The sequence below is a fragment of the Haliotis asinina genome, chromosome 15 (genome assembly GCF_037392515.1).
Source record: "Haliotis asinina isolate JCU_RB_2024 chromosome 15, JCU_Hal_asi_v2, whole genome shotgun sequence".
Lineage (NCBI taxonomy): Eukaryota > Metazoa > Mollusca > Gastropoda > Lepetellida > Haliotidae > Haliotis > Haliotis asinina.
The window spans coordinates 37,292,526-37,308,222 of NC_090294.1; the positions used below are offsets into that span (position 1 = coordinate 37,292,526).

At 38.0% G+C, this 15,697-nt stretch overlaps 1 protein-coding gene across 4 annotated transcripts in view; it reads right to left on the bottom strand.

The window, feature by feature from the left end:
- The window catches only part of LOC137265185 (uncharacterized), a 124,929-nt gene that overhangs the window by 76,402 nt on the left and 32,830 nt on the right, over positions 1-15,697 (bottom strand). For 3 of the 4 annotated variants that reach the window (XM_067800528.1, XM_067800525.1, XM_067800526.1), the window contains exons 3-16: positions 14,934-15,056; positions 14,186-14,254; positions 12,964-13,073; positions 11,955-12,022; positions 9,381-10,543; positions 8,175-8,284; positions 7,145-7,212; positions 4,898-5,224; positions 4,182-4,327; positions 3,219-3,369; positions 2,411-2,577; positions 1,495-1,609; positions 596-744; positions 346-481 (exon numbers count right to left, since the gene is read on the bottom strand). In XM_067800528.1, coding sequence (XP_067656629.1) covers positions 346-481; positions 596-744; positions 1,495-1,609; positions 2,411-2,577; positions 3,219-3,369; positions 4,182-4,327; positions 4,898-5,224; positions 7,145-7,212; positions 8,175-8,284; positions 9,381-10,543; positions 11,955-12,022; positions 12,964-13,073; positions 14,186-14,254; positions 14,934-15,056 — 2,902 coding nt within the window. Of the gene's footprint in view, positions 1-345; positions 482-595; positions 745-1,494; positions 1,610-2,410; positions 2,578-3,218; positions 3,370-4,181; positions 4,328-4,897; positions 5,225-7,144; positions 7,213-8,174; positions 8,285-9,380; positions 10,544-11,954; positions 12,023-12,963; positions 13,074-14,185; positions 14,255-14,933; positions 15,057-15,152; positions 15,206-15,697 lie in introns of those variants that run through there. The other variant, XM_067800527.1, reaches the window with a different exon arrangement.

Here is a 15,697-nt window from a genome sequence, read left to right on the forward strand (position 1 = left end):
GATTGTGTTTATGTAGTTAACTACTAATTTTATGGTCAAACTACTAATTTTGAATGTTGAAACTACCACATGCAACACTTTGGGGTTGGCATCTCTGGTTGTTGTACAAAACTATAGCGCTACATAGTCGAAAGTCTGTGTTAAAGCATGGAAATTACAATCTCCTCGGCATTAAGATCATTTTATGCTATTATCTGTGAAGATCCATTTCAGAATCGATCTTCAGTAACATCTCATCATCTCTAAATGCAATGAACAAGAAAGCAGTTGTTTCTTAATGTTTAATGATTCACTGAAGAACCCCTAGATTGCCAAATGTACAGCAGTCAACATGGCAAGATTTACCTGCATGCTGTTCCTTCCACTTTCTCAACCTTGACCTTACACCTGTATCTCCAGATGTAACTGTACTCATTAACATTGAGGCATGATGGGTAATATGTCAGAGGGGCCACAGTGGATAGTTCTATTTCTCCACCTTCTGAAATAATACAAACAACACGGTTACAGAAACTGAGAAAATTCACCATACAGCAAGTATCTGACAATTGCTTCATTTTAAAAGGTGAACACTGTTTGCTTGGTTAGAACTTACTTGTGCACTTGGTTACATTAAAGCCATTCATATTGAGCATGATGAATCCACTGTTTTCAACAGCCAGAGTGTTGAGCTGAGACATTTGACAGTTGTAGTTCAGTCTACTGAGAACAAGGACGCCACAACCCAGCATGTACTCATAGTGCCTGCAAGGAGTTTTCATCAAGTATTAATTAACAGTTTCAATAATCAACATATTCATTAAGTGTGAGTCTGTAAGTCCTCACACAACATCACTAAGTCTAAAATATGCCTACATATTGTCAGCTGAAATGGGATTCTTAATTTCTATCTGAGGCTAAGATCAATTCAGCATTTTAAGAAAGAAGTAGACTTTTGCTTATCACTGTGTTTTTGTTTACAGGGGTAGCCATTGTTTGTCTGGAACCAGATGGTTCAGTATGTATGTTTGTATGTTCCTCAAGAACTCTACTGAAGTGAGTAAGTGGGTGAGTGAATATGGTTTTATGCTGCTTGTACCAATATTCCAGCAATATCATAACAGGAGACACCAGAAATGGGCTTTACATAGTGTACCCAAGTGGGAAATCAAACCCCAGGTCTGTGGCATGACAAGCAAATGTTTAAACCACTTGGCTAGCCCTCTGCCCCTCTTAAATCAGAACAAGAAAGGATGAATACAGTAAATGTTATCTGAGGAGAAAAAAACACTAAACTAATGTATATAATTTTGAAAGAAAAAAATTCCTTTTTCATTGAAAAGGAACTGCCATAGGAGATCAACCATGAACGTGAGGAAATCTAGTCCGGCTTCAATTAATTTAAGGTTTCACATTACTAAAAGGGCTGTTCAGAAGGAAATATAACGTGGTTCAGGCACTGTGAGACAGACTAAAAACACCTCTTGCATGTAAGCAATTGCCCTGTGTACTCACTTGCAGCGTAAATCAGCATCAGTTTCATTGGAGATTGTTGTCACAACATCTGCACATTCCACAGAAACAATGCCAACTACCTCTGTGAATGCAGGACAAGGCCGCTTCCCTTCAGCTGTGAAAGAAGGACAGTATGGTATGCAAAGCTGATACAGGTGCAAGTAGCAAGTGAAAGTCCTTACTAATATGTCAGAGATATTCCGTCCCATATAATATATTAGTTAATATACATATTGGTTTACCAAGAGCATTTACTACCTGCATGCATTTATATACATTTTATACAGAGATTTAGCATAATACATTAAGAGCATTTGGTAAATATGGTTTAAATGTGTTTCGTGTAAATGTTTCTTTCCTTAAAAATTATGTCACATCTCCTTTTATCAATATTTAGCCATATACATCATCCTATAAGATCAAAACTGGTAACAAAATTGATAATTTCTGAAAATGTTCAATATTGTTTTTCAAAAAAGAATTTCAAAATTATGTTGCTCACACCTGAGCAAAATTAGTAACAGATGTTCACATAGTCAAACTTGTAACATGCTTTCCATCACTAACCATGACTTAAAAATCATACAACGTTCTCACAGTATACAAGAGTGAGTGACTTTAGTTTTACCATGCACTTGGCAATCATAATTCCAGCTATATAATGGCAATCTGTAAAAAATTGACATTAGACCAGACAATCCAGTGATGACAACATGAGCACTGATCTGTGCAATTGGGAACCAGTGACATGTGTCAGCTAAGTCTGACCATCTGATCCACCTGACAAGCATGGGTTACTGAAGATCACTTCTAACCCAAATCGTCCTGCCAGCCATGGTATGCACGAAGGTAACAGTGTATTTGTATAAGATATATATTATTGAAAAATAAAGGCTGGTCATGACTGTTAACCAACCTATTTTGAAGCATACTGCAGGAAGCTTGGTCTCCGTGAGAATCTTGTTTTTGTACTGTACGACTTTGTCCTTGACATCCTGCATGACACACTCAAAGTCCCGTCCATTGGATGTGACAAAAGATTTCACACCTTGATACACACAGCTACTCAGATCATCCAGCATGCTGAAAAATGACAACAATTTTCTTGTCATCACTTCTTGACGATTTGTACACAAATAAGGATTGAGTGAGTGTGTGAATATGTATTTTATGCTGCTTTTAGCAATATTCCATCTACATCACAGTGGGATACAATAGAAATGGGCTTCCCACATTGCACCCATGAGGGGAATTGAACCCAGGTGTTCGAGGTGACAAATGAATGCCTTAACAACATGGCCACCCCACTTCCCTAATAACAATTAAAAACATTAAACAATTTTAAGGTGCTCACTTGTTCAAGGCAACGTTCTTCCACGGTTAGATATTACAATTTAAGCTTTTACTGTAAATAGCATCTTCATTTTCTCATAATTTGAAATGTTCTTTCATGGTGTGTTTACTTAGAAAAAGAATGCAAAGCTTTATAAATTTTCCCATAATTCTAAAATGCAAATGAAAGTCAATTCCAATGCCTTCAAAATTGATTTGTAAACAACCAGAGACCATCAGACTCTTTTTAATTTTTGAAGAGCACAAAATAACCAAGCAACAATTTGGCTTGAACAGAATATTCTTGTCACACTGTAGGAACCATTTACATGGACATTTGATTCCACAACAAACTAAGACTTGGAGAATCATTCTCCAACAACACAACTTACTTGCAGTCTCCTGTGGTCTCATTAGATTGTACTTGTTTCAGATATTCTGGACAGTCAAAGTGAGCAATGTAGTTAATAGCATTGCCATCCAAGCACATCTTATCAGCTCTGGTGGGTGCAAAGTTGATATTTTTCACCTGACCATTGGCATCTGCACAAGAGAGAAGAACACAACAATGTCAAAACGCCAAAATAAGCTCACGCCATGGTCAGTGTGTAGTGCACGTGCTAAATCGCCCGATCTACCTCATGTATCTGTAGCAACCAAGTGTATTTGTCTACATTCCCTGCCCCGCCTACTTGTCACAAACATGTTTACTGCACAAACATCTAATACATGTCAAGTACTATGCAGATTAATACTTATGCTGTTGCTCACTAAATTGTCTGGTTCAGACTGGACTTTTACAGACTGCTGCAATACAGCTGGAATGTTGCTGAGTGCAGCATTAAACAACCAACAAACCAACCACAACCAAGCATGACTCACATCAGAGACCTTAAGTATCTACACAAAGTACTGATCACATCAAACAATTATCTTTGTGAATCAACAACAGTATGTAAACACACTCCATTAACACCACTGTTTTAAATCAAGAATAGACTAAACATCTCTCAAAACAACAGTGAAAAAGTATAAAAATAAGCCACAGAGCTGAACATATTAACTGTTAAAAAACAGTTAAAAACAAAAGGCACACACTTGACAGAACTTATATACAGCACAGTTATTTAAGTATGATCTGCACAAATACTGACATTCGCAATAGTTGCCTAATTTGGTGATGGCTACATAGTAAACTTGAGACCACTCAAAAAGGTATGAAACTTTGTCACCCGAAGTACTAAGGTCTCAGGACGTTTTGTGACCAAATTACAGGGACTTTAACTGCATTAGAAACCAGTTTTGATACATTTTGGTAGAAACTGATTAAGTCAATATTGTCACCAAGCATTTACCTGCACATTTGGATGTGAGAGCTGCCATGCTGGGCTTCACCTGAGAGATGTAATACCTTGAAGCTTTGGACACATGGTATACGTGGCAGTCCTTTCTGAAGAAGTTCACCATGAACTTCAGACAGCTCACAAGGAACTCATACGGACTGAAATAAGACATGCATGTCAATAAAGGGACTGCTTTACTACACTGTTTCTGAAAATAGTCAGATTACGAGAGAGCATACAAGGAATGTGTGATTTCAGATTTCTGATGCTTTTATGAATGCTCCATCAATATCACAATGAGGGACAGCAGGAATGAGCTTCACACATTGTACATGAGGGGAATCGAACCCAGGTCTTCAGCATGATGAGCAAACGCTGTAACCACAAGACAACCCCATCACTGACAAAGTTGACACTGATATGTATTCTGAATCTGTCACATCATAGCACAAGTATCCACAGAATAAAGAACAGAGAACAGAGAATAAAGAAACGAATCACTCCTAGACATTCGTCATGAGGACTATTTTCATGGATGTACAACTTTATTCTGTACTGGTGACATTTTGACATAGATTCTAATATTGCTGTCAAGTTAGTGGTGGCAATAAAATCTATGTCGAAACATCACCTAGACAGAATAAAGAAGTTGTATACCCATAAAAATAGTCCTCAGTCTTCATCTACCCACACTCTAGAATGCCAGTCAAAGTAGTTATAGAACTTACTTGCAATATTCTGTTCCCTTCGTTGCCATTTCCACAAACTTGTCATATGAAGCACTACAGTGAGATGCTACATCCATAACTGCAGATTCACATGGCGTAGGCTTGTAAACAGGTTTGAAATCAAGTTTTTCTTCATCAATTTCTAAATCACTTGCAGGTTCCTTGCCTGGGTTATTCTTAATCTCTTCCTTCATGCGTCGTAACCCCTCTGCGAAAACGTCTTTCATTCTCGTTGGCTCTTGAATGACGACCAGGACATCTGGTTTCAATTCCCTCTGGGGTATGCGGTTGAGGATGATGACGACAATCACGATGACACTTCCCTGACTGTTGACATAAAGGTATATTTATATAATATCAAATACTGTATAATGCGTACATCACTGAGTATGTCTTGAATCTGCAGGTCTCAAACCCAGATTTTGCAGAACAGAAAACATAGCATTAGAAATGTTGTGTCTGATTTAGTCTAACCAGTCTGTGATCAAAACTAGACACAATCCAAAGACTTTAAAGGAAATGTAAAGTTACTAATCATACTAATATTAGAGATCAGAGATCTGATCTGACTTTCAAGCTTGTGAATCATGATCATACCACATACATTGCTAAAATGCCCCAAAATTGGTTCAGTACAGGACCAGAGCAGCAACTGAGTTCACCACTTTTAGAAATATTCCAGCAATATCACCGGCAGGGAAAACCTAAGCTACCCTACCTCATCCCAAATAAGATTGAGTTATGGCTCTGCAGCTGATCTAGATATTTAGTTAAATGTGAATGGTTCTAACAACAGAAGATGCTGAGAAGTTGTGAGCACTGATATTCAATATGCCCTGCTCTAACACTAAAACCTAACACTACAATCTAGTTTATTGCTTGTTTTTTCTGTTTAAACAACATTCAGCCATATCAAGCAATAGGACAGCAGTTTGTAAATAATCAAGTCTGATCTGAAAATCTGGTGAACAAGAGCATTGATCTAATATAATACTGATTGACGGGCAAAACCAAGTCAGCAAGTCTGACCATCCGATCATGTTAGTCCCGTGTTTGACATGATCGGCTTTGACATGGGTTGCCCAGATCTTAACTGGTTCATGTTCACCTGAAATTCGGAGACACTTTGGAGGACTGACTGAGATAACTAACAGTCTACCCTATCCAAATTCTGACAGTGACTGCACTAAGCATTTATTGCGGAACTAGACTTCATAAGTGGCATGCTGGACACAATGTTAGACTAGTCAAAACAGGAGAAATATTAAAAGGCAAAGTGTTATCTGTGTTAAGAGTCACCCAGAAATATGAAAAAAAACCCATATCTATCACACTATCTTTGACCAAGTGCAATGATCAACCTATAAGAACAAGACGCAACTACTATACTGAATGAGTGGCTTGAAGAAGTGAGTTTAGTTTACACCATACGCAGCCATATTCCAGCTATATAACAGCGGTCTGTAAATGATTCGGTCTGAACCACCAAGAATAAGATAATTCACAAAGCAAACTGTTTACATCTGGGATTACAAAAAAATCCAACTAAATTAGTTCAAATTCAAACTTAACAGTTTTAATCTACTTCAAGAAAACTGAAATCTAATTCTAAGAAAAGTGTGGCAAAGTCTATTATACGTAGACACTAAGACCTAAACTTCCATGAGCCTGTTTCCTAAAGGCACAATACTTACCAAGGTGTGCTTTCACTTGTGATATTACAACTGACAAGTAACCAAGTTCAAAATACATTTTACTAAAAGGTTAACATATTGCTATAAATGAAATACTTTCACAAGGGTACTCATGGTGATAGATTCTTCTTCTAGACATAAGAAAGATTTCATATGACAACGCTGCTTACATATTATATTCCTTATTCAAATTTGCACACTTCTGGAGCAAGTATAGCTTTGCTTTATGCAACATTCAGCATTAATCCAGCAACATGGCGGTGGTCATGTAAATAATCAAGTCCAATGTAGAACAGCATGCATCAATTAAGTTATCAAAGCCCGACCACCTGATCCCACTGGTCGCCTCTTGTGACAAGCATGGGTGACTGAGGAACAATTCTAACCCAATCTTCAAAGGTGCATATTTTCATAGGTGAACTTATACATTACAAGCATATTTCCAATTTTCACCTGAAATAACTGAAAGAAAAAATAAACAGGGAAGACGATACAAAGCCCATCCATCTGCTATAGTTGGTGTTTTGAGATACAGGTAAGTCATCTAGCTTACCTCATAGAGGACACTTCAGTGCGGTTGTAATATTCACTCATGTTACTGTTTCTCATGACTTCATCAACCTGAAATGTAGACATTGCTATAAACTGGGGACGATCATGGTTTATAACTATTTAGAAATCTTCACATGGTATCAAAAGAAAATATGCCAGTCATTATATGTAACAACTGCAGGATGTAACCACAAAGCCAATATTTAGTGTAATAACATCAGCAATACTCCAGGAATACGGCTGCACATGAAATAACATCAGCAATACCCCAGGCATATGACTGCAGGTGTAATGACAACATCAATATTCAAATCATATGACTGCAAGTGTAATGACAGCAACAATATTCCAGCCATATGACTGCAGGTGAAATAACATCAGCAATATTCCAGCCATATGACTGCAGGTGTAATGACAGCAATATTCCAGCCATATGACTGCAGGTGAAATAACATCAGCAATATTCCAGCCATATGACTGCAGACGCAATGACAACAACAACATTTGAGCCATATGACTGCAGGTGAAATAACAACAGCAATATTCCAGCCATATGACTGCAGGCGAAATGACAGCAATATTCGAGCCATATGACTCCAGGTGAAATGACATCAGCAATATTCCAGGCACATGACTGCAGACGTAATGACAACAACAACATTCGAGCCATATGACTGCAGGTGTAATGACAGCAAAATTCCAGGCACATGACTGCAGACGTAATGACAACAACAATATTCGAGCGATATGATTGCATGTGTATAATGACAGCAATATTCCATCCATATGACTGCAGGTGAAATAACAACAGCAATATTCCAGCCATATGACTGCAGGTGAAATGACAACAGCAATATTCTACCAATATGACTGCAGCTGTATGACAACAGCAATATTCCAGCCATATGACTGCAGGTGAAATGACAACAGCAATATTCCAGCCACATGACTGCAGGTGAAATGACAACAGCAAACAACATTATTACAGCCAGCACTATTAACCAAAAACACTAGGACACAAAGGCACTGACCTGGGCGACAACTTTAGCCGACATGTTCTGGTACTCTTCACTGGTGTTGTCACTCAGTGCATTGTTCCACTGCTGGTTGGCAACAGTCAGTGATGCATTGTAATCAGGTACTGTAACAAGTTTCAAGCCATCATCCAACATCAGACATTTATGAATTTATGAACAAGTGACCATGTTATACCCATACAACTTTAAAATCATACCATGAGTACAGAGCGCTACCAAGTACCAATACATTAGATTGAAATGATTACCAATCATAAAATAATCCATCAGCAAAGCATGAATGTCAACACTTTAGTGTAACATATCTCCCTAATGTCAGTCATCCCTTAGAAGCATTTCTTTTTCTATGTCAGGTATGTTTCCGTCACAACATGACTGCAATATTGCCTATGTGACGTTAAATGTTAACTCACTCACTCTTAGAAGCATTGTCAAAATAATGTTGCCTTAGATGATTTAGGACTGAAGATTTCAAAAACAGTAAAGGCTGCATATAGTTTTGATTTTTCAACCAAGCATATTCTGCTTTTCTTATTTTTAACTCTCTTTCAAAGTAAAGAACAGCAGCATATGAAAAAGGAGTAAGTGAGATTCCTATTCAGCATTATTCCAGCTATATTGGCAGCGGTCTGTAAATAACTGAATCTGGACCATACAATCCAGTGACCAACAGCATGATCATTATTCTATTCTCATCCATGTCTATTAGTCACCTATTACAACAAGCATGGGTTACTGAAGATCAATTCTAACCCAGTCATATGCATGTAAATAGGAAGAGTTCTCCATGCTGATCTCAATTGTGGAGTTATGAATGAGTGAGTGACTTAAATTTTACACTGCACTCAGCAATATTCCAGCTATATGGCATCAATCTGAAATAATTGTGTCTGGACCAGACAATCCAGTGGACAAAAGCATGAGCATCAACCTACACAATTGGGAAACGGTGATATGTGCCAACCATATCAGTGAGTGACCGATCATGTCAGTAGTTCTTACGACAAGCAAAGTCACCTTTCATGGCAAGCATTGGTTGCTGAATGCCTATTCTACCACGGGCCTTCATGGGTCTGTGGTGTTATGTGTGCTACAAGGTTTGATATTCAAGCAGGCTTTCATTTCTACAATGAAGTAGGACAATGTTTGAAGGTGACACCCCATGCTTATTTCAATGTATCTTCTGCATACTATACTCACTGACTTCCTGCTCAGGAGGCGGGGTTGTAGTTGGGGCTGCTGTTGTTGTTGTGGTTGGAGCAGCTGTTGTAGTTGCTGTCGCTGCTTGTGTTGTGGATGCTGCAGCTGGTTGCGTTGTGGTTGCCGATGCTGGTTGTGTTGTGGTTGCTGGTTGTGTTATTGCTGCTGTTTGTGTGGTTGTTGTTGCTGTTCGTGATGTGGTTGCTGTTGATTGTTGTGCTGTTGTTACTGTTGCTGCTTGTGTTGTGGTTGCTGTTGCTGCTTGTGTTGTGGTTGCTGTTGATGCTTGTGTGGTTGTTGCTGTTGATGCTTGTGTGGTTGTTGCTGTTGATGCTTTTGTTGTTGTTGCTGTTGATGCTTGTGTTGTGGTTGCTTGTGTTGTGGTTGCTGTTTGTGTTGTTGTTGCTGTTGATGCTTGTGTTGTGGTTGCTGATGCTGCTTGTGTGGTTGTTGCTGCTTGTGTTGTTGCTGTTGCTGCTTGTGTTGTTGTTGCTGCTTGTGTGGTTGTTGCTGTTGATGCTTGTGTGGTTGTTGCTGTTGCTGCTTGTGTTGTTGTTGCTGTTTGTGTTGTGGTTGCTGCTGCTGCTTGTGTTGTGGTTGCTGCTTGTGTGGTAGTTGCTTGTGTGGTTGTATCTGTTGCTGCTTGTGTGGTTGTTGTTGTTGTTGATTGTGTTGTTGCTGTTGATGCTTGTGTTGTTACTGTTGATGCTTGTGCCGTTGTTGCTGCTTGTGTGGTAGTTGCTTGTGTGGTTGTGGTGGTTGTTGATTGTGTTGTGGTGGCTGTTGATGCTTGTGTTGTTGCTGCTTGTGTTGTTGCTGCTGCTTGTGTTGTAGTTGGTGTTGTAGTTGGTGTTGTAGTTGGTGTTGTAGTTGGTGTTGTAGTTGGAGTTGTAGTTGGTGTTGTAGTTGTTGGAGTAGTTGTAGTGGTTGTTGTTGTAGTGGTTGTTGTAGTGGCAACAACTGTTTGTACATTTGAGCTGTCAAACGTTGGACCAGTATTGATGTTATTCCTCGCTTTTTCCTTGGCCCTCTCTACGAAGGCTTCAACTACCATTGTCTGGAATGTCTGTGGGTTGGACTTGTAGCTGGCTACCAGCTGTTTCATTGCAGCACTTGGGTCTAACAGGAGGAACACTTCTACCAGGGCTATCACACTCCCAGGTCTGTAACATACAGGGACAGAGAAAGTAATAATAATGATAATACTAACAAAAATAGTTTTCAGTTAACAGTGTGTCATGGCAAGTGCTGAAGCAGACCTGGACATACGGTTATGAGTTATCAGCACCACTAACACTATTGAATATTCGCTGGGGAGTGAGTTCAGTTTTACATCGCACTCAGCAATATTCAAGCTATAACGCAGTCTGTAAATATTAAAGTCGGGACCAGACAATCCAGTGATCAACATCATGAGCATCAATCTATGCAACTGGTATTTGATGACATGGGTTAACCAAGTCAGCGAGTCTGACCACCAAATCCCTTAAGTCACCTCTTACTTCAATTATGGATTACTCATGATCATTTCTAACAAATATTAAAGAAAGGTTCATCAAATAAAACCAAGTAGTTACATTTCAACATTTCAAAAGCAGAAAAAATGAATGTACTATTGCACAACAGTTTATTAATATACAACAGTTAAATTTCCTTTCCTAAAAAGGCAATAGTCATGGCATGAGGGATTAAAATGTCATATGACAAAAGTGGCTGTTTGGTTATTGTTTAACACACACGCTCAGCAATATTCACATGTTATGAAATGAACCCAGGTCTTGAGCGTGAAGTGCTCATGGGTTAATCAAAAGGCTACCCAACTGCCCCATTTCCATGAAGAACAGAATAATATGGGTGAAATCGTTTAGTGTCTTCTTCGAAAGATATGTGGACACAGAATACAATAATTGATATCAACCCTTGCTGGCTTTTAGTTTGTATTTTATGTTGAAGGTATGCTAATGAGGCAGTTATAAGTTTGTGATTGTTGATATGATGTGAAATTCGTGCTATCACAGTTGGAGGGAAAAATGCACCCTCACAAGCATGGTAAGCGGCCATTGTATGGGGTAAAATAAGCAAGCCAGTTTGTTGACATGTGATCGTCCAGCTACAATAAATATGATATTTAGTAACACAAATGAATTTACCCATTCTACTTTCCATTTTGACGCATGACTGGACACAATATGATTATGAATTCGCTGCCAGTAATGTGGACCAAAGTCATAATTATCGATAACTGCTAGTTGTCTGTGGCCTGGGTAAGCCATGATAAGGACTCCATCATAGGGGGTAGGTTTATTTATGAAACCATTTTGACGCTGATTTTAAGGTTCAAGACTGGGGCTTGGCTTATCTATGTCACTTCATGTCCCTTTTCAAATTTTGTTGCCCTGCCCTTTATGGATCTTGTGGGAACCAAGACAGCTATCCTACAGCTGGAAGTTAGCTGAGTGTATCTATGAACAAACAAATGAGCAATTTGTTTCCTGTACTTTTCCTTGTAAACACCTTTGATATGGAAAAATCCAGATTTCATGTATGAGATGGATGTATAAAACAGACACTTACTTGAGACCTGTCACAATGCTGTAGTTGTATGCATCTTTCACAGGACTCGCAAGGAAGACAGAGTCAAGCTGAAATTGAAAAGGAAGAAAATAATACTAATTTTCTGAAATAAGGTCCCAGAGGCAAGATTCACTGCTCAGGAAACTCACCAGTCTAAATGAACTTAGTAGTATTTGTTACAAAGCTATATTTAGTGTACCAAACCAGAGTAGAACATCGCATCAGCTAGCCTTTCCAACTGACCAATCAGAACACAGGTTTCCTAATCACTGACTAGGCTAGCACCCCAGCACCCCAGCACCCCTATTCATGCAAGAAGTACCTACATGTTACAGCAACAGTACTTCTTAACATCCTTCATACCTGGGCAGTTACCTTCACTAGATAGCTATATCTATTGAACAAACTAACAAATTAAAGAACAATAGTGACTCCATTTGCACAATATTACAAAAATCTGTATTCCATAAACATCAAAATTAATCTTAAATGACATACAAATCAATTCTGAACAATTTGAAAATACAATCACTAAATATTGATTACCTAGGTTCTGCCTTCATGGATAGTATACTCTCCAAAAAAATAGGGAAATGACAGGGGTTCAATTTTCTCAAAAGGCAACTTGACACAAGTAACTTCTTGACACCTGACTACTTTTCCACTTGCCCTGATTTTATGACGTAAGCATGATGATGAAATCATGAAAGAGTAGATCAACATGGTATTTGATGTCATATGTCCCAGGCATTGGGCAATGAGTTTGTTTGAAGCCCTGCCAATTTCACGTCGTACAAAAATCATTTTTCAAAAGCTATGACTCAAACTATGGTCACAAGGAAGTGTAAGTGGTGATACACTCTCAAAACATTCATTATCATATCAACAATGACTGACTTTGATATGTCTCAAAATTATTTCAATTTTAAATTTAAAATGGAGTTTTCCTACTTTGTTGAAGAGTATATAACCAAAACATCTGAGCTGAACACCAAAACCAACTCCATACCTCTTTCTCAAACTCCTTGGCCACCTCCTTAAACCGGATGCTTTGATTGTCAGCCAACTGACTGTCCCAGTTATAATTTCCGGCTCGAACGGTCAACTGTGCATCCGGTGCTACAATTGCAAAAAGTCAGGTTTTCACACAAGATTAAACAAATATAGAAATGATGATGCAAACTACACAAATGATGTGTTGGACTGAGTTAAAATCAAATAATTCATGATGGGTTCATTACAAGCAGTCGACTACAGAAAGTAATTGGTTAGTGTCATTTACATTCCTGTTATTTTCTTTCATGTATAACAGTTTTGGCAGTTTCTTTTGCAAATTGCACAAAATGCATTTGAAAATTTCACATCTTTACAGGATTAGCATGTTAGAACATAACTTTCACAGAGTCTTAAGATAAATTCAATCATGACTTGGTACAAGCTCGGAGTGCTTCTGAAATATAAATTCCATGACACAGAAACAAATGTTGTTAATGCAAACAAGTGTTCCAAAACTGTTTGTGTTTGATTATGAGTTTATTCACTGTGACCAGTCTTCAATTATGTTGATCAATCAGACCACCTTTAATGGAAACTGCTGTTGGAGATCAATCTGGAGAGTTTAGTTGTGTCCATATTCTCTGTAGCATTTACAATGAGTAACATACAGAAGACAACACTGGCAAACAGATAATCAAAGCAGTGCATGGCTTTTAAGGGAAAAACTATTTACCTATTCATTTTTGATGAAACATACAGAACAGCAAAGGAAACACAAGTTTAAAAAAATGAAAGCTCAAAGCAAGCATTCATGTTTATGTCTTCTATATGAATACATGACCAAAAAACATATATATATGTGTATATTGTGTATATTTTGCTGTTCAGTATGTATTTCACTTGTACTATCCATTCCATAGGACTTTATAATGGCAGCAGTAGTACCTTACACTTCATTACAGCCAGCAGTATGACTTAAAATCATTTTACTTTGTCAAATAGCCTACAATGATCCAGGTTAGAACTGGTCTTCAGCAACCCATACTTGTTGTACGAGGCAAGTAACGAGGTCAGGTGGTCAGGCTTGATTTTGTTGACGAATGCAGTCATATCCCAGTAGTGTAGATTGATGTTCATGATGTCAACCTCCCTGGATTTTCTGGTCCAGGCTTTATTATTTACAGGTTGCTGAGTGCAGTGTTAAACAACGAACAAAACTTTATCAAGTAACACACCTTGATTGCCTGAATGTGTTTCCAGTCTCGATGGACTTGTATTGAGTTTGCCTGGTGATGACTGGTTCACTGAAATTCAACAAGAACTGAATATATATTCCGCTATCAAAAAGAAATGTCAAAATTTTATGTCAAGAATAGGTTTAACATTAATGTTTCAAAAGCACATATTATTCTGTTCATGCCAATGACTTTGCCAATGATTTCATTATTTTAACATGTTTGTATATTTCTATGTAACAGTTCTCAGTATATCAATCAGATGTTTTTCTACAGTTTAGCATAGACTCAATTTTAAAGATTGAACTTTTCCCAAATCATCTAATAAATAGAGTATTTACATATCTTAACTTCTTTTTAACCAAAGATTTTTTTAATTGCTCTGAGCTTTAGAACAACACACTCATCATGAGAGCATTCTCTTAGAAAACCAGAGATTCTCACATGACAATGTTACTTGACATCTACAATCGTCAGCCATGTTGTTGTTTCAAGCATGACACTATTCAAACTGTACATCACAATAAGATTCAAATGGTGTCAACAATGTCATCTAGATGATGTACAAAATCTACCGGTACATGTGAAGTGATATTTGCCCTAACTTGGTTATTTTTAGCTCAGTTGCACAAACAATATTTCCACAGGTCAGCTTTCTTTCACTGGAATGTTTTAAGGTTTCCAGAGATGACATTCTCATTACTTTATAAAAATTAACACCAAACCTATTCTAATGAACTATACATACTCGAAAAATATACACCCACTCCAATGGCTGACACAACCAATAACACAACAAACAAGATGACTCCAGCAAGGAAGTAGTGGCTCTTCTGGCTTCGAGATAATCTGCTGGTTCTTTCACTGGAGTCTGAAAAGAATAGATCAGTGTTAAAACATCTCAAGCTCCCAGAGGTATGTACTAAAGTTCAACCTCAATAAATCAGATCTTTCCTTAGAATGTTACCTCTGTTTGGGTGACCATCCATTGGAAATGTTAGGTGAACGCTCTGAGTATCCGAAAAGATTCAAGGCATCCTAGTTCTCACTGAGATCAGTGAAGCATGAACACAAGCACAAAAATTATCAGGGCGTTAAGATGCGAACACACAAGTCAATTTTACATGCTTGATTGGTCGCAACCTCTAAACGAAACATAAGCTTAACACTTAAATCTTCATGCAGGAAGTGCAAGAAAGTATTTTTGCATGAAACACCATTAATTGTCCATACAACACTAATCTTTCAACACTGAAAGCCTCTAAGCTTTGACATCGTATTAGCATACTGTACATTATGAACTCTGTCTATTGATTTGTTGAGTGAGACATGTTCAAACTGGTATGTAAAGACTATGTGCTGTAAAGCAGAGTCATCTATCACTGAAGCTGACCACTGTAGATGTTATGTCACAGATGAATTAAGTGGGTCACAGACTGTCCTTGGATGTGTGACTGTGCTGACTTGTCAGTTTGATGTCTGAGAGTTACCAAGGTTACACATGTGATACAT